We start from the raw sequence: 17,754 nt of genomic DNA on the forward strand, positions 1-17,754 counted from the left end.
GTTTTGCTCTTCTTGAGCTGGGAATAAAAACTTAGGAGCTCAATTACATTTGGAAATATCACCGGTCGTAGAAGCCGCAATACCTACAATAAAATAACGCTGCTAAATGCACTTCAAATACCTCGTTGGCATAATTTACTCTATTTGACAAAAACAAATCCCATTGGCCCATTAAAAATGGCAATTAAAGTCTTTGATAATAATCTCAATATTAAAATACTGATAAGATTAAGAAAGATTTTATGGCGGTTTTACATCAAATTTGATTTAAAAGGCGCAACGCTTGGATAATTAGTATATAAACGAAACAACCGTCGCGCGGCAACACCGGAAAACTAAGCAGGATGCGTGCGCAAAGTTTGATATTGCTTTTCTTGGCAATCGTCATAGGACCGCAACAAACTTGGCAGGTATTTATAGTTTAGGAAACAGAAGAAGCAAAACGAGCTAGCTTCAGCTTTTGTCATCTTTCCTGTTCACCATTCTACTTCTACATTTTGCAGCTCTCGTTACCCACCGATCCCACCTATCAAGCTGGCGTGGTCGAATACATGCCCGGTGTGGGCAAAGGCAAATCTAAGGTACATGAAAGCCTCAAGCGCATGAAAGAGGTCATCGAATCCGATGGCACACGCGATTTGGATATACTAGTCTTTCCCGAGTTCGTGCTGAATGACGGCACGTTCCGCACATTTGTGCCTGATCCGCAGCTTGCGATTTCACCCTGTGAAATACCCAATTATGATCACTTTCTAACGGAACTTTCATGCGCCGCACGTTCGCGTCAACTATATTTGGTGGTCAATTTGGTAGAGAAAGTTTTTTGTGCCAACGATACCACAACGGTTGGACGTTGTGATGCCAGTGGCTTAAACAGTTACAATACCAATGTGGTGTTCGATCGGCAAGGACGTGTCATATCGCGCTATCGCAAGTCACACCTCTACCGCTACGAATGGTACGATATGAAAGTATTGCCACAATTGGAACATGCTACTTTCACCACAGATTTCGGCGTGACTTTTGGCCACTTTATATGCTTTGATATGCTGTATTGGGACCCAGCCGCAGTATTGGTGAAGGAGCAAGGCATTACAGATATTATCTATACAACTTATTGGTTCAGTGAGCTGCCCTTCCTCACAGCCGTGCAGTTGCAAGAAGGTTGGGCGTTTGGTAACGATGTCAACTTACTTGCAGCTGATGCTAGCAAGCCCAGTGGACAAAATACCGGTTCGGGTATTTATGCTGGACGCTTGGGTCGCCTCGTAGCAGCCATTTATGAAGAACCCACCACACAGCTGCTCACTGCGAGCGTGCCTAAACGCGCCTATCGTCAAAATTATCAAGCGCCACCGGTTATACAGCCCAACTTTGTGCCGGAAGTCGTCACACCGCGTTTCACCAAACTCGACCTGCTCCGCGACTACAATGTGGACATCTTTAAGACTCAGTTGCTGCCCGCCGACTTCACCACAGTGAATGAAAGTTTATGCTACGATGGTCAGTTCTGCTGTCATTTTCAGGCCGCACGCGTCATTGTGAGTAACGCGAATACTTACGCGGCTTACCGCTATCGGCTCGCAGCATACAGCGGCTCGCGCGCCACACATCAACGTGTCGATCCCGCGGCTTTGAAGGTGTGCGCAGTAATCGCCTGCACCAATGCGGATTTGTACAGCTGTGGTCGCATCTTCCCAGCCGGCGTCACAGTTGGCAATAAATACTACTTTAGCGCTTTGAATGTAAGCGCTGCTTTCCCGCATGCGCCGCGACGTCTCATTATGCCGTCTAGTGTGGATGGCAGCATCATGCCACTGCCGGTGCACACCTATGAGTGGCAGGAGTTTGAGAGGTAGTTTTTTCATATGCGTTCAAGTAAAATAATTATTAATTTTTTTTCAAATACGCGTAGCAACAATACTACGGCGATCTCCATAAGTTTGACTTATCCGAAACTGGATATACTGACCTTCGGCATTTGGGGTAATTACTATTCGACTGAGGTGAGCACGCATAACTTCGATCCGGTGTGGCAGCCTGTGCATGGTCCTCATTCTGACGCTTCACAGCTTGTTGGAGTCAAGCTTTTAACCGTCTCTTTGTTATTGACTTTTATGAAGTTTTTCTAGGTTAAGCGTTTTACATATTGTTCACTTAAAGTCTGGGCCAATCTTTAGTTGGTTTTAAGGAACTGACGGCAAAAGATAGACCGCTAGTTCATGTCGCACTGATGGGTTAATAAAAAATATAATTTTTGAATTCTCTTTATACAGGTTGAGTTATAGGTGTCTAATATTGTGTTTGTATCTGAACAGAAAGAAACGTCGGAGACTTCATAATATATGTATGTATACATATATATGTTTATATGGTATATAGGTTAGGTTAAACTGCTGGGCCAATAAACCACGCATAGACCAGTTTTGGTCCTTTGCGATATCAGATGAAGTTCAGTGCCTAGGTCCAAGAGAAGTAGTCAACCTTTAGGATGCCTGCACTTGACACGTATTTTAACAGACTCTACGGCCTCATTATCGATACCTCCTCCAGTGTATCATACCGCGAGGACCCCAGATGCTTACAGTGTAGTCTTTCCAATGCGGGAGAAGCGCACAAGAGATGCTCCTGTTGCCCAGCTCTAAACATTTCCTGCAGTTTTCTCGATCTGTCAGCCACATTCTGCGGGCGTGTGTCGCCACCAGACACTAACCAGTTAGTACTCCGTTCATGTTCCAACAGTCTCTTCTATCGAGTGCCAATAGCAATTTTGTGCACCTCCGATCTAACGTTTTGCACATGATTTTTGCAGTCTGGCACCCATGCAGCTTGATCCATCAGGATTTGATTTTCTTTACCATGCTTCTGTCGAGATCGTCGTAAAGACAATGCATGGGTTTCCCAATGTTGATCACGTTTTCGAATGTCAGCCAACAATCTTGTACACTAACTCATTGCCTTCCATGCCTTTGTAGCCTGGCACCCGGTAGTAGTGAAGTTGCTTACTTCTGGCAACACTTTCCACTGTTGCCCTGCTTATCCAGACACTTCTGGCGGATATGCGATACAAGGTTACTGTCTTGATTGCTGCTGAGCTGTCTACGTACATGTTCACTCTGGAAATGCCAGCAGGTGCCTTAGAGGCCAGCTTCGTAGCTTTCGCAAGAGCAAAGACCTCAGCCTGAAATATACTACATTGGTCAACTTAAAAGGTTGCCTTATGTCTAACTTTGGACAGGCATAAGTTATAGAAATGATTAGCATTGCGAGCGGCATCGATATAACCGTCTGCCTGTTTGTCTATCTCTCTGTCTGTATATACGCGAGTTAGTCACTTAGTTTGTGAGATATCGAACTGAAATTTCTTTTTCACGTCACGTCTTTTTCTCTCCAAGAAGTTGCTTATACATTAGTTGTATGTCGGTTCAAACGATTATGAGGTATAGCCGCCATACAATCTGACCGCTCAAAATCAAGTTCTTGTACGGCAAAATTTTCTCTTAAGATATCTTTATTAAATTTACCCTAGATTACTACCCTAGGGACCGCTACAACCTTTTTTTTATCAAAATACTAATAATAATTTTTTTTTATTTTTTCTACTTTTATATTTGCATATTTTAACATTTTATTGCCTTTACCTTACCTTAAACAATTTTTTATTATTTTATGTATTTTTTATTCACGTTTTATTTACTTTTTTAACCATTCACAAACAAACCAATCCACTTTCAGTTAAAACAAATATCTTAAACGTTCAGCAAAGGGCAATTGCTAGCATTTCGCAATATTTTTTATTGTCAGTGTCATATTTACCACGATTATAAAACATATGGCAATAAAAGAAAGCAAATAGCTCATGCTTTAAGATTTACATAAGATAAGAGTTCAGGAGTGAGTTCTGGGTGAAAAAACAAAAGCAACACAGCTTATGTTCATGTGTGCGAAGACTTCTTTTCAGCATCATGGCGCTAAAAAATGACTAAAAATCAACATTTAGGTCGCTAAGGTATTGAGTTAAGTTTTTTCACTTTCGCTTGTCTACTAAATGGGCCCTTGACTGCAATTTTTTTTTTTTGCAATTTTGCAAAGTCAATGGACAGTATGAACAAATCGTTTTTTCTTTAATATAAGCGTATGAGCTGCTATGTACATTAGTAGCAGTCGTCTTTCAGAGTATAACAATTAATGATGGGCATTCACGAGCTGCGTTTAAGTTGCGTGTTACTCATACTAGCAATCGTAGGACCTCAGTCAGGCTTACAGGTAATTTTCCATATAAGAAAGTAAAAACTTTGTATGCCAAGTCAAAGTTCGCCAACATCTCTCTAAGCTGCCTCATTTTATTTGTCAACCATTCAAGCAAGTCCTGTTTCTTTCTGCTTCCCTCATCTCTATTTTTTAGCACTCATTGCCTACAGATGCCACGTATAATGCCGGTGTGGTTGAATTTATACCACCAGCCGGCGAGGGACAACCGAAAGCCAAAGATGGGCTCAGACGCGTAAAAAACATTATCGAATCGAATCTCACAAGCGATTTGGACATACTCGTCTTTCCCGAATATGTGCTAAATGACTACTCCCTATTGACGTATGTGCCCGATCCGGCGCTCAATATTACTCCATGTGATGTGCCAAATTACGACTTCATACTCACAGAGTTGTCCTGTGCAGCGCGTTCGCGTCAGTTATATTTGGTGATACATGTGAAGGAAAAGGTCTATTGCGCTAATGATCCGCTACCTGTCGGTCATTGTAATGTGAGCGGCATAAATACGTACAGCGCAAATGTGGTGTTCGACCGGCAGGGGCGCGTCATATCGCGTTACCGTAAGACCAATCTATTTCGTTATGAATGGTATAGCGTGAATGTACTGCCACAACCGCAGCTGGCAACATTTACTACCGATTTCGGTGTGACTTTTGGACATTTTGTAGGCTCAGATTTCCTTTTCTGGCAGCCGGCGCAAAGGTTAGTCGCAGAGCTTGGCATAACAGATATCATCTATGCAACACATTGGTTCAATGAACTACCCTTCCTCACAGCCGTGCAACTGCAGGAAGGTTGGTCGTACGCTAACGACGTCAACTTACTCGCGGCAGACGCCAGCGAACCCAGCGGTCAAATCAGCGGTTCTGGTATTTACGCAGGACGGCTGGGACGTCTGAAGGCAGTCATATATGAAGAACCCACCACACAACTGCTCACAGCGAGCGTGCCCAAACACGCCTATCGCCAAAGCTATCAAGCGCCGCCGCTGCCACAGTCCGATTTCGTACCGCAAGTGACCACACCGCGTCTCACCAAACTCGATTTGCAGCGCGACTACAATGTCGACATTTTTAAGACGCAATTACTGGACGCCGAATTCACTGCAGTGAATGCAACCTTGTGTTACGACAATCAGTTCTGCTGTCATTTTGAGGCCACGCGCACACCTATCAGCAGCTCTCGTGTTTATGCAGCGTACCGTTATCGCCTTGCAGCCTACAGCGGCTCACAGGCGACGGTTCAGCGCTTGGAAACGGCTGCGCTAAAGGTGTGCGCCGTGTTCGCTTGCACCAGCGCGGAGTTGCATAGTTGCGGTCGCATCTTTCCAGCTGGCGTCACTGTTGGCAATACACATTATTTCAGCGCGTTGAATGTGCGCGCCTCATTTCCGCAGGCAGCGCGGCGTCTCATTATGCCGTCTAGTGTGGATGGCAGCATGTTGCCGCTGCAGGTGCATATGTATAAATGGCAGGAGGTGGAAAGGTTGTATGCCACAAAATGTTTTCATATGGAATGTGGTAGTCAGGAGCAATGATTTTATTTTTAGACATAACCTCACTGATGTAACCATTCGTCTGTTGACGCCGAAGCTGGATCTGCTCACTTTCGGCATTTGGAGCAATTACTTTTTGGACAAAGTGAGTCAACACAATTTGGATCCTATATTGTTGTCGGCGCAGCAAAGCAGCGGAGCGGCAACCGCTGTGAGTGGCCTGAAGCTGTTAACGTTGTTGTCTTTAGTCAAGCTATACTTTCAAAATCAGTTTTGAAAACGAAATTTGAAAGGGAAAACTTTTTATATTTTTTTTATTATGTTTTTAATATTTTTTGTCCACATTTTTCAAAAGCATTTTTTCAAAAAATTTCAAAATTTCTGAAATTCATTTTTTTCTTATTGAGAGCAAACTACAAATAAGATATTCCTTCCTATATAGCAAAAAATTAAAAATTTCAAAAATTTTTTATATTTTTTTATTACTATTTTTTATTTTTTCATATTTCATAATATAATTTTTTTCATATTTTATAATTTTTTTATTTTCTTGAAATACTTTTTTTTCAAAATTATAAATATTGTATATTTACTATATACATTATACAAATATACATATGTACATATATAAATTTCAAAACTTTTTTTCACAATTTACTTTCACAATTTATCATGAAAGTCATATTTTTCTTATTGAGAAAAAACTTAAAATAAAATATTCCCACATAGCAAAAAAAATCAAAATTTCAAAAAAATTTGTACATTTTTTTATTACTTTTTTAAATTTTTTACAGTTTCGAATATTTTATATTTTTTTTAATTTTCTTCAAATACTTTTTTTATTATTTTTTTTTATATTTTTGTCTTATCTAAAATTTCAAACTTTATTTTTCAAAATTTATCTAGGAATGCCAGATTTTTCTTATTAAATGAAAATGAAAAGTAATACATTTATATATGTATTCTACTTTATAATTTAAAATAAGATATCTCTATATAGAAAAAATTCAAAACTTCAATTTTTTTTTAAATTTCAACACTTTTTTTAATTTTTTAATTTTTTTGATTTTTTTTTTTGAATATTTTTAATTTTCTTGCAAACCTTTTTTTCAAAATTATAAATATTTTAATATTGTTTATGTTATACAGATTTCACAATTTATAATTATTTTTTATCACCATTTTTTTTAAATTTTTTTTTAATATTTTTCTTAAAAACCCGTTTTTTCAAATTTATAAATATTTTAATATTGTTTATATTAAACATTTTTGTTTTTCAAATCTTGTTTTTTCAAAACTTATCTTAGAAATTCGGATATTTCTTATTAAGAAAATATTGCAATTTTTTATAAGCTTACATAAAAAATTTATACATTAAAAAAAAAAAAAAAAATTTCAAAATTTTTAGGAAATTTTTTTTTCTGTTTTCAATTTTTTTTCATTTTCGTAATTTTTATTTTTTTTGAAGATTTGTCCAAAATATCTAAGTTAATTTTCGGTTACCTTAAACTTTTTTTTTTAGTTTTTATAATTTAATTTATAGGTTATTCTTTTATACAATTTTTACAAAGAAATATTCATAATATAATTAACAAAAAAAATTTTAAATTTTTAAAATTTAATGGCAGCAATATAGACATATTCTGGGCCAGCTCCAATAGTACATCTATACCACATACTACTCTCAATATTGCTCTCAAAAACAACAACTCATCACAATTGCATAAGCCAAGCAATTAAAAATAACTGTTTCCTTACATCCAACTTACATACATATACATATACATACATACATACATGTACGCATATTCCATTTTCACATTTTCGCAGTTTCAGCAATTTTCGCAGCTCGCTTCGGAGTGTTATGTACTCCTCGCGTCGCCCGCCTCGTAAACGTAAAAACTGCTACAAACTAGCGAAAAAATTTATTAGGTAATTAAATTTTTTTAGTTAATATTCACCTGTACACACACATATATACAAGCTCAAAGCGGAAATTGCACCATGCAACAGTTTCCTGTATGTTGTATAGGCATCCATATGGGTGCCAGTATTAAAATGTGATCAAACTGTCCGCACTGCACTGGTCCAAAAACTGATGATATTTGGACCTAAACTACGTCCTATTTTTCAATTGTAATCCATATTTTAGTTGGGTCTGAAACTGAAGTAGAGAGGACTTTCTTGTGTTATAGATTTTATAAAAATTAGGCATGTTCACTATTCGCTATTCAAACCATTAAATTTTTTCTAAATCAGCTTTTGCTCGAAGTTTCAAGGCTTGTGATAACTTCTTGTTTAATATAGATTCCATCTCCATAGTATAACAGTGTTCATTTTCATCAGTTTAAACATTTTTTTTCTCTGACTCGGTTTATTCCAAAATGTTACTTATAAGATAAGATAAGTAGATGAAGATTGCGCGATCTTAGGTCTCTAGTGCCCTAACCTATGTCCCAAAGACCCACCTATCCCCAGCATATAGATAAATTACAATATACTGCTAGGTGTTAGTGAGGTGATGTGATCCCTATTTAGAAACATGGATCCAAGGGCCTTTATCCTGGGTCTCCAGTCAATTAGCAGATATTCTGGGGTTTCAGGCTCCCTGCACAAGAAACTAGGCTCACATTATATAACTGCTTCTTTTTCTTTTACTAGGAAAATCCAACGTCACAAACTCTGCGGTAATTTCTAGATTTCGTCGGCTGAAGACTAATTGGCAACGAGTTCCCATTCTAAACCAAAATTTGTTAACTTCCTAAACCCAAAAATAGTATGTTTCTCTGTTTTTGTTGTTGTAACGGTTATCTTTATATTATGTTTTTATTTGTCTCTCTGTCTTTACCTCTGGCACTACTGGAATTACAGTCGTTTCAGCTGAAACTTTCGAATTAACTGTTTTTACTTCATTATTAACTCTTAAACTTTGAATTGGACCGACTTTCTTAGCCATTGTAGTCATTTCTGTCTTGTTATCCAGTCCTTGGACTGTAATGTTGGATAGTTCTTTAAAATTAGCATTGAATGTTTGCTTTCTGATTTCTCTACTCATTTCGGAACGTTTTTGATCGGAACTGCTTGAGACGAACTCCTTGCAGCTCGACTGAGTGGCAGTGGTTGTCTCTCGCAACTTTATAAATTAGTTTTGGAACAGAACTGTTTCCAGTTGGGACTCAGTATGGTTCAAAGAGCTGAATTCGATGCACAACTAGACCTCAGCGAGTCTCAGGCTCGACTTTACAGGCTAGTGATTGAGTGGTTTAAATGTGATACAGCTACTCGATGGGTATTCAATGGGTACTTTCGTGTGGTTTCGTTCCGGCCAGATAGTATTTTAAATTTCTAATGAATATTTCTAAGACAGTCGCTTCCATTTAAAATGGTTCGTGTAAGCAAATCTTCAAAGTTTCTTGGATTTTTACTCTATAAAGGAAAAGATCTCGTGGCAAAAATGAAGGTAGAGAGTTCTGTGTGTCTACTACACGTATCAGTAAGCCAGCAATAACTACTCCCAAAATGATTCACTTCTCTACCGCTGGGTTTACTCACTCGTAAACTACTATATAGCGCATAAACACTTGTGACTAAATGGAATGGAATTTTTTATTAAATGATTTCGCTGGAAAAAATGTCGGCTCTCGCAGCTTTGCGACGTCTGCTCACTTAACAAGCTTACTTTTTTCCTTTTTCTAGTTCCAACGGTTTATGCTTTTTAGTTGACTAACTTTTGCTAAAATTTTACCTATTTTTTATTGCTATGTTTGTTGTTGTTGACTATTTTGATTTTTTTACGATGCTTGAGCGGAAATTGTCCACCGTAGAGGTGATTTAGAAGCAGCTTTGTATGAGTTTGTGCGACAAAGTTGCCAGCTGTTAGGCTGTTCAACATTTCAAGGTTAAATTTCGGCCAACTAACAAGATTAAAAGAGTATATATTGGCGGAGCCGTGAAAACTATGATTTTCCATGCAAAAATAGTGAAAATTTTAAAACGTTTGCAATTGGGTATGTAATCGAATTGGTCACTTTCAAATTTCCAATTTGCCGAATTTTAGTTTACAAAGTTATTCAATGATTTCGATTGGAGTTTTTTCGGAAGTTGCCGAGGTTAATATCAATTTATATGAGCACTTGCACTGAGCATAAGATAATTGTGTTAATTTGATTGGCTTCGCACTCCAAAATGGCTCAAGGTCGTCTGATCTAAGATTTTTTTTAATACTCTTGGGTCACACAAACCAAAATGTACTTCTAAATCTCCATTATTTACTTCAGGAAGCCAATGTGGAGTTGTAAAGCTCTGAAAGATCGAGGAAACCCCAAAATGTTTCTGAAATAAAACAGCGCAGTATATTTTTTTCGAAAACTCGTGACGCCGACTCATCCGATGTTGCCATCATCCATGCCTTTGCACTATGTAGCGACTTGTATAGTTTGGTCTTTGTTCGCTCTAATCCGAGGCTGTTTTTCGAGGGTGATTTTTACATGACGGAATGTTTCGCCTTCTCACTTTAGCTCGCCTTCCAGAGGAAACTTAGTCAGTGCTCAGTTCCATGAGTACTAAACAGGTGTAACTCATACACCAACCGTTCCATTCAAGCAAAAGTAGCTATAAGCAGTAGCCACTTCTTTTCAGTGTTTAACTCACTCCTCATTTTTGTTCTCCAACTCACCCGTGGACATGACTTCGAAGTCCATTTGTGATACTCTGAAAACGGGCTCAAGACGTATCTAAAATGGTTGTAGCAATTTTAGAAAGTAGTTAAGACAACTGCTTATCCCGATATCTTATAGGCAAAGTGCAACTGTCGGAGTTTCTTGGTCTCCACCTAAATTTACTATTGTTGTAGAGCTTAAGATGTGACTGTCTGTTAGTCGTTGCAAATAAAAAGTTTACTTAGAGTGAAATGGAAAAAACTCTCCAGCTCTGAAAGTATTCGACGCAATGCCCGCCGGGTGAAGCAGAGAAACAGAAAGACCACCACTCTGTTGGAAAGTCTGGAAATCTCCAATTGGTGCCAAACGAATCGCGCTCTGGTTTAAAGAAGAATAGTAGTGATCTTTGACATAAACCAACTCTTTTAGGTATCCTACTGCTTCTTATAACTATACTATATTACGAACTGATGTTAGCCAAGTCCTTGACGCTTTCGAGATCTAAAATATTTTTGAGAAAGAAGGGAGAAAAAGCTTTGTTTTGCTTGATAATTAAAGCGTACTCTTTGTGATTTCACCAACTGCGGATCTGAATGCTTTTCTACAGGGAAACACCTCCAGCTTCACTAAAATGTTTTTTTATTGCCAACTTATATGACACCCTCAACTAAATATTCTATAAATAAAATTGCAAGTTCAACAAAAGTAAAATTAGCAACAAAGTCGAACTCAATGTGGTTGCGCCGTCCTTGTGATGATGATCATATATGGTGTCATCCAAAAAATAGTTGCCATAAATACCAAAGGTCAGGAGATCCGAACGCGGTTGTAACAAAGTGAGGTTAGCCAGCGTAAAGTTGCTGCGGGAATATAAAATAAATTTCAATTCAGTTTTTCCTTAAACAACTGCGAACCGCAAACCCACCTATGCGCCTGCAGCTGCCACTCGAACTCGTTCACAAGCAGCGGCATTAGCAGATTATTCACGCTCGTTGGTGATAGTAAACACGGACGTTGCTGGGAGAAATTGCCAGTTATACGAATCGTATCGAAAATATAACGCGGCACCACCGGCACGCCCTCCTCATAGATGCGTCCACAAGTGTAGAGATGATCGCCAGTGCAAGCGAAGATCGCACACACCGCCAACTCATCGGGCTCGGTATTCAGAAAAGTGCCCATATCACGAAACGCCGCCAAGCGATAGTAATAGCTGACCGTGGTAGCATTGGACAGCGGATTGACATGCATTTCAATATAAAAATTGCAGCATAAATCATTATGGCAGAGTTTTTGCTGCAACGGTCCAGTCATATTCGATCTATAGACCAACGGCTGCGTCACATACAGATCAATATCATTGTCACGCGTCACAACAACGCCGGTGAAACGGTCGAGCACGCTCTGACTGCCGTTGTTTGGCTGCGCTTTAAGGTTGCTCTGACTCAACTTGAATATCTTTAAGACCTTTTCGCTGCTGGCATTATGTTTCGGTATCACGCTCAAATGCAGTTTACTTTGCTTCTCGACACTGGTCATGGTTGCGATGAGCACACCATATTTGCCCGCATAGATGCCTGTGCCACTGCGGCCATTGCTCGGGTCGTTTGTACCGGCAACCAGTAGATTCACATTGTTGCTAAATGACCAGGACTGATGTAGTTGGACAGCTGCGTGGAACAGAAGAGGGGGATAGTTGTGGTTAGATTATATAGCATGAGGTGTGGATAAGAATATAAGAAGTGCTAAGAATGTTCAAGCATGGAGATGACCCAGAATTTGTAAGCACAAATTAACAGTGACCACCTTAGCCGTGGAAAATATAATTCCTAGGAACTCTACGAGAATACTAAAGTCCTTGCGAAGCCATGGAAACAGTTGCGTATTCATTCCGTCGGATCTCACGATGACACAAACACAAGTTCGGCGGAAAAAACTGCAAACTGAAGCTCGAAGAGCTTCAAGCTTCAACAAGCAGAAAATATTTGAGAAGAAACAACAATTTCAACTCCAATTCCACAAAGTTTTGACATAAATTAGTCAGTCACACCACTATTATAAAATCGAGCTGATGCAGGGAAAGCTGCTGAACTCTAGATCTTGACCGGTTGTTTTTGTAGTTGTTGTTGTAGCGGCAGAAGTCTGCCGAATTGACAGTCCTTGACTGGGCATAAAATCCGTGTGCGTTCCGGTCACGTAGACCCGGCTGTCGTGAGAACGGTCGGCACCTACGGTCGGTTTGCTTACACAGTCCCAATTTCAATATGAACCACGACAGACTATCATCTTTAAATATTTTATCAGAATAAATCGCTTATCAGAATCTTGAACTAAGTATTAAAGGATACCTACAAGCCAACCTCTCGCAACTCACCTGTCAGGAAAGGCAGCTCCGATTGCCATTTGCTCGGATGCAAAAAGTCTGTAATGCCACGTTGCACCAGCGCTTGCGCCGGCCGCGCATACAGCAGATCCATGCGTGTAAAATGACCGAAAGTCACATTGAAATCGGTGCGGAATATGGCCTCCTCCTCGGGTTGCGATGTATAGTTAAAATACAACCACTCACTGCCGATCAAATTGTACTTGCGATAACGCGAGATCACCACGCCATGACGATCGAACACCACATTCGCATTGTAAATGGCGCAGTTAGCAACCAGATCGCTTACGTTCTGCGTTCGTGTGCAGTTATGCACCTCCACCACATTGATGAGCACATATATGCCCAGCGAACGCGCATAACAGGACATTCTACTGATAATATAATTGTAGTGAGCCTCGTCGGCATTGCAAGTTATCACATCATCACTGGGCGCTGGCACTACTATGGGCGTGTCGCGATCATTTAGGACATCCTCTGGAAAGACCACAATATCCGGGCGTATGGCAGACGACTCGAGTAGTTCGCCGAATTGGCGCAGACGCTCCTCTGTGCTGGCGGCTGCAGTGATCGTGCGCGCCGGAAACTCAACCACAGCACCGATGTAGTAGTCGGCATCTGGCGGTGTGGGCTGTGGATGTTAGTTAGCAGCTGATTTAAATAATATTAATTTCAGTTGAACAGTATTACCTCGCCGCTTACAGCCGCATAATAAATGTTGTTGCATACCAAGTAAAGCAGAAATTTAGACAGCCACATTTTTGCTGTTGCGTTCCGTCGGACGTCTAGACGTCTGCAAGCAGTGCTTTGGAATGGAAATTCACCGAGACCAACCCGGTCACGCTGATATTATCAGCTGTTAACGTTTGTTGTTGTACTTTTTAATTGTCGTGTTGATAATATCGACAGGTTTTATGATGCTCCACGACTTATCAGTCAATTCTCTAAGAACTTATCATGTTTATCAAATAACTTAACAGTGATTTGCGTCTCAGACGGACGTTGGTTGTACGTCATGGCTTATCAGAAGAGTGATGATTTTAGACTTTTGCTGCCTAATCCAAAAAAGACAGCCTAATTTTAGGCGTTACAACAATTCAAACTCATTTAAGCTGGGGTTAGCAAGGAGGAGATCTCTTTCCACGTCTACCGGTTCTATGGAAATGGAACCGGTTATGTAGACCCGACTGTTGTGGGAATTTTTATATTCCTGAGATATGGCTGCGCTTCCGAAAGGTATCTACAATATGAACTTACAGTGTCTCGAGGTTGATAAGTTTATGGAATCCATTGTATCTAGGATTACAAGTAAAGCTAACATAAAGTTGGTACCAACACCTATCCTTGTTGAAATAGGAAAGGTTTTCTCCGTTATCGAAGTTCCTCAGGCTAGTTTAGTACTGGATGTCCAAAAGTGGAGGACCTTAAGAAAAGGGGCCCAAACTCTCACTTGGAAGAACTGGAAATTGTTGTTGTTGTTGTTATTGTAGCACTTTCAAAGAACATGTTTGCCGAGATCACGAGGTCCAGGAAACGTGCGGTTTCGACGGGGACGGACATTAACAGAGCGACGTGTTAGATGAGTGGAATACATTGGGCATACAAAAAGGTGATTAGAGTCATGCGGGGACTCCTGGAACGCCGCACATATGTATGTATATTTAGTATGTCGGGATTGATTCTGGATATGTAGGATTTTAGGCAGTAACCAGAACGAAGTTGCGCGAAAGGTACTCCGGATTCGTGAGACAAGTGAGGCCGGTTCTACGTTACCGGATTTTATCCGGTAGAGGGCTGTTATTTTGGAGATCTAACCCAGCTTGGATCGGTGAGGTATGCGATTCTAAAGCACTTTTGAGTTAAAATTTTTGGACTATTCCCTTCTGGTAGGAAATCAAACCTCACTTTTTTATGCCGTTAGTTCCTTTGAAGCTTCTGTCGGAATTTCAGCCATCTAAAGAGTAACTAACTCAAAAGCTTGGGTTTCTAAATGCCAAACTTTCATTACTGATTATTATTTGACCGATTTACAATGATTTAAAGCGGAATGGTTTATATTCTACATACATCTGTATGTATAGAGCATTTTTATATTTAAAAAATATTTGTAAATACCATAACTAAAGCTTAACTTTAATAATAATAAAATTCTGCGCTAGCTAGCTAAATTATTCAGCGACTGGCACAACGTCTGCAACGCCATTAGCAGACACAACCACGTCGTCCTGCTCTATTGCAGGCGCATCTATTGCTTCAACTGCATTCGCTGCGGCCTCCGCAGCTGCAGCAGCCGCAGCCTCCTTAGCCTTTTCGTACTTGTTGACTTCTGCAATATGAAACGTAAATATTATTGATAAGCCGTTACTAAGCAGGCAAATAAGTGACTTACCGAACTTGCTGATGTCAGCGCCCAATAAGCGCAGCACATGCACTGTCTCGTTACTGTCCACATAAGCACGCAAGCTGGAGGAACCGCGCCAGCCCACCAGGAAAAGCGTGAAACGCGCGTCTTCATACTTCAAAATGCAACTGCCAACGCCTGCAACAAAAAAAATATGAATATTTTAAGATGAACCAAGCATTTATTGTGACTTATATGTGTTACATACCTAATTCCTTGCAACGTTCTTGCGTTTCCGGCGCCAAATCCAGCGTTGAAGGCGGCTTTGTTGGATCGGTGCAATTGAGCAGCAGTATTAAATCTTCTCTAGAGATCTGTATGCGCCGTATGGCGCCCATAAATGCATTTGTCGTCTGTAAACCCTCCTGCGCCAAGCGGAAAGGATGCATGGTATGACGATTCTCACAGCGCACAAATGTCTTCACACCGGTATTTATAATCTTAATGGCGTCTTCATTCAACAATACCATATCACGTATTGGCTCCGAGCAGTAGTAGATGTTCTTCTTCTTATCGGTGACACAGCGTGTAAGCAGGCAGCGCTTATTGAGCGTGTCGTCAAGCGCAAAGAAGGACTTCAACTCGTCCCAATCAGCGTCTTCTTCCTCGAAGAATATGTATGGATCTTCCTTGTAGCCATGCAGCCGTCGGCGTTTGCGTTGTGGTCCCCACGGCACTGACTTCTCTTCGATAGGCTGGCCGTTTTCATCCAATTTAACTTCCGGTTTGGGCTTTTCAAGCAGTGTCTGCAAGTCATTCTTTTCGAAGGGCAATTGGCGACGCTTTTCGATGACCGCAACGAAGAAACCGCCAGAGTTTTGCAAATGCGGCAGCACACGTAAGCATTTCTCCAAACCGATCTTCGAGATTTGCTCCGCCGGCAAAGGAAACATATTCGGACGTATGACCGTGTGGTACTTCTCCGGCACCTCATCGAAACTTGTGAATATTTCATCGACTTGCTTGGTGGCGAGCTTCCAACTCGTCATGCCCGGTTTAAACTTTAAGCCGGGCACCAAATGTGCGGCGTCTACTATCTCTAGCGCACCATCAGCGTCAGCTATTATACGCTGCAGCACAGCTTCATTTTCAATGGGATTTAGCGAGCATGTGGAGTACACCAAACGACCGCCGACATTGAGCATTTCAGCGCCACGCCTTGTTATGCGATACTGTATGCTAAAAATGTGTATTTTAAATTTTCTTTTAAAATCGAAAATTATTTTCCAAGCTTACCCATGCAAGTTGTAAGCCTGCGCCAAATTCCATTTCGTCCAGATATCGGGGTTCTTGCGTAGTGTGCCATCGCCCGAGCATGGCACATCACATAGAATTTTATCAAACTTCAAAATTGATTTACTGCCATCTGCGCCCGTTTGCTGTAAACATAAAATATTGATATACAAATTCATTTTTTTTTTATTCGTTTATTTTTGCACTTTTCGTTCTACGTACCAATAAATTTGGATAGAAACTGCTGTCATGATTTGTCACCAGAAAGCACGGCGAATTCAATCTTTTCGCTTGATGCACCAACATATAACACCGATTGTTATCGACATCGTTGGCTACGACAAAACCCGGTGGTATCTTATGCTTTTCCGGCGCACTATGTAGCGCCTCAATCAGTTGTGCCGTCTTTGAGCCCGGCGCAGCACACATATCTAGAACTTTGTCGGTGGGTTGCACATCTAACACAAGCGGCGGTATCATAGACACAGCTTCCTGGCGACTTATGCTACCGGCATTCGTTTCGGTTATCAGAAAATTGTGCAAACGGAACAGCGGTTCCGAGCGACGTATATCTTTGCGCGTCAATTGCAGTTGATATGCCAAGCCATCTGGATACCAAGGTAGACGTTGTGGGCGTTCCACTTCTTCTTTCGCTATTCCATGCAATTCAGCGACACTGCTCACATAATCAGCAAACAAGTCGCTCTCGATTATGTCAAGCAATGCTTTTGCCTCACCACGAAAGCCGGTTACACGGAATGTAACAGGTAAATTATCACGTATCTTAGCGAGAAATTCTTGCCATTCCGCTTCGTCCGCACATATATTTTGCAGCTGATAGTACTTAATGAAAGCCTCATTATCACGTTTGATATCCTCATAGGGCTCTTGGCGTACTGGTCGCGGATCGACTCCTTGCTATTTAATGAGATGTAATTCTACTGTAAGGGCTAACTTGAAATCAATAGTTTACTTACGTTCTCGCGCTTTTGACGTTTTTTCGCTGCAAAAGGGTTTGATTTTCTGTTACGACCCATTTTTCTTTAAATCGGAAATGCTTACTATTTTGTTAATAAAATATTTTAGTATTTAAAAAAATTGTTTTAAAATTGGTTTGCTGCAAAGCCAAGAGATTGAACCGTGAGCGGAGAAAACGTAAACACGTGTCTACTAAATGAAGGCATCTCTGTCGTTGCGCACAGCTGTTAACTGGGGTGATGCCGGAGTAGCTATTATCAAAAACAAATGAAAAATTGCTTTTAATTTTAAAAGAAGTGTAGTATTATTAAAAAGGTGATTAATTACACCATTT

General features: G+C 40.3%; 4 protein-coding genes across 4 annotated transcripts; 2 read left to right on the forward strand and 2 right to left on the reverse strand.

The window, feature by feature from the left end:
- Positions 1–305: 305 nt before the first annotated feature.
- On the forward strand, positions 306–2,279 carry LOC120774681 (vanin-like protein 1; the record flags this gene model as incomplete). Its single annotated transcript, XM_040104412.1, has 3 exons — positions 306–410; positions 504–1,855; positions 1,916–2,279. Coding segments are annotated over 3 exons (1,674 nt in total), but the record flags the coding sequence as incomplete, so codon positions are not given.
- A 1,911-nt stretch (positions 2,280–4,190) lies between these two features.
- LOC120774682 (vanin-like protein 1) lies at positions 4,191–10,065 on the forward strand. The gene is made up of 4 exons (XM_040104413.1): positions 4,191–4,266; positions 4,406–5,757; positions 5,822–5,978; positions 10,045–10,065. Exons 1-4 carry the CDS (start codon positions 4,192–4,194, stop codon positions 10,063–10,065), a joined length of 1,605 nt encoding a protein of 534 aa, XP_039960347.1. The 5' UTR covers position 4,191.
- A 1,036-nt stretch (positions 10,066–11,101) lies between these two features.
- On the reverse strand, positions 11,102–13,581 carry LOC120775357 (vanin-like protein 1). The gene is made up of 4 exons (XM_040105515.1): positions 13,499–13,581; positions 12,800–13,439; positions 11,351–12,095; positions 11,102–11,285 (listed from the first exon to the last, which is right to left on the reverse strand). Exons 1-4 carry the CDS (start codon positions 13,565–13,567, stop codon positions 11,102–11,104), a joined length of 1,638 nt encoding a protein of 545 aa, XP_039961449.1. The 5' UTR covers positions 13,568–13,581.
- A 1,254-nt stretch (positions 13,582–14,835) lies between these two features.
- On the reverse strand, positions 14,836–17,636 carry LOC120775575 (tRNA (cytosine(34)-C(5))-methyltransferase). The gene is made up of 6 exons (XM_040105807.1): positions 17,420–17,636; positions 16,665–17,360; positions 16,446–16,588; positions 15,418–16,388; positions 15,198–15,347; positions 14,836–15,134 (listed from the first exon to the last, which is right to left on the reverse strand). The coding sequence occupies exons 1-6, from the start codon at positions 17,477–17,479 to the stop codon at positions 14,977–14,979; spliced, it is 2,178 nt and encodes a 725-aa protein (XP_039961741.1). The 5' UTR covers positions 17,480–17,636; the 3' UTR covers positions 14,836–14,976.
- Between the last annotated feature and the right edge of the window lie 118 nt (positions 17,637–17,754).

The sequence above is a fragment of the Bactrocera tryoni genome, chromosome 4, assembly GCF_016617805.1.
Source record: "Bactrocera tryoni isolate S06 chromosome 4, CSIRO_BtryS06_freeze2, whole genome shotgun sequence".
NCBI lineage: Eukaryota > Metazoa > Arthropoda > Insecta > Diptera > Tephritidae > Bactrocera > Bactrocera tryoni.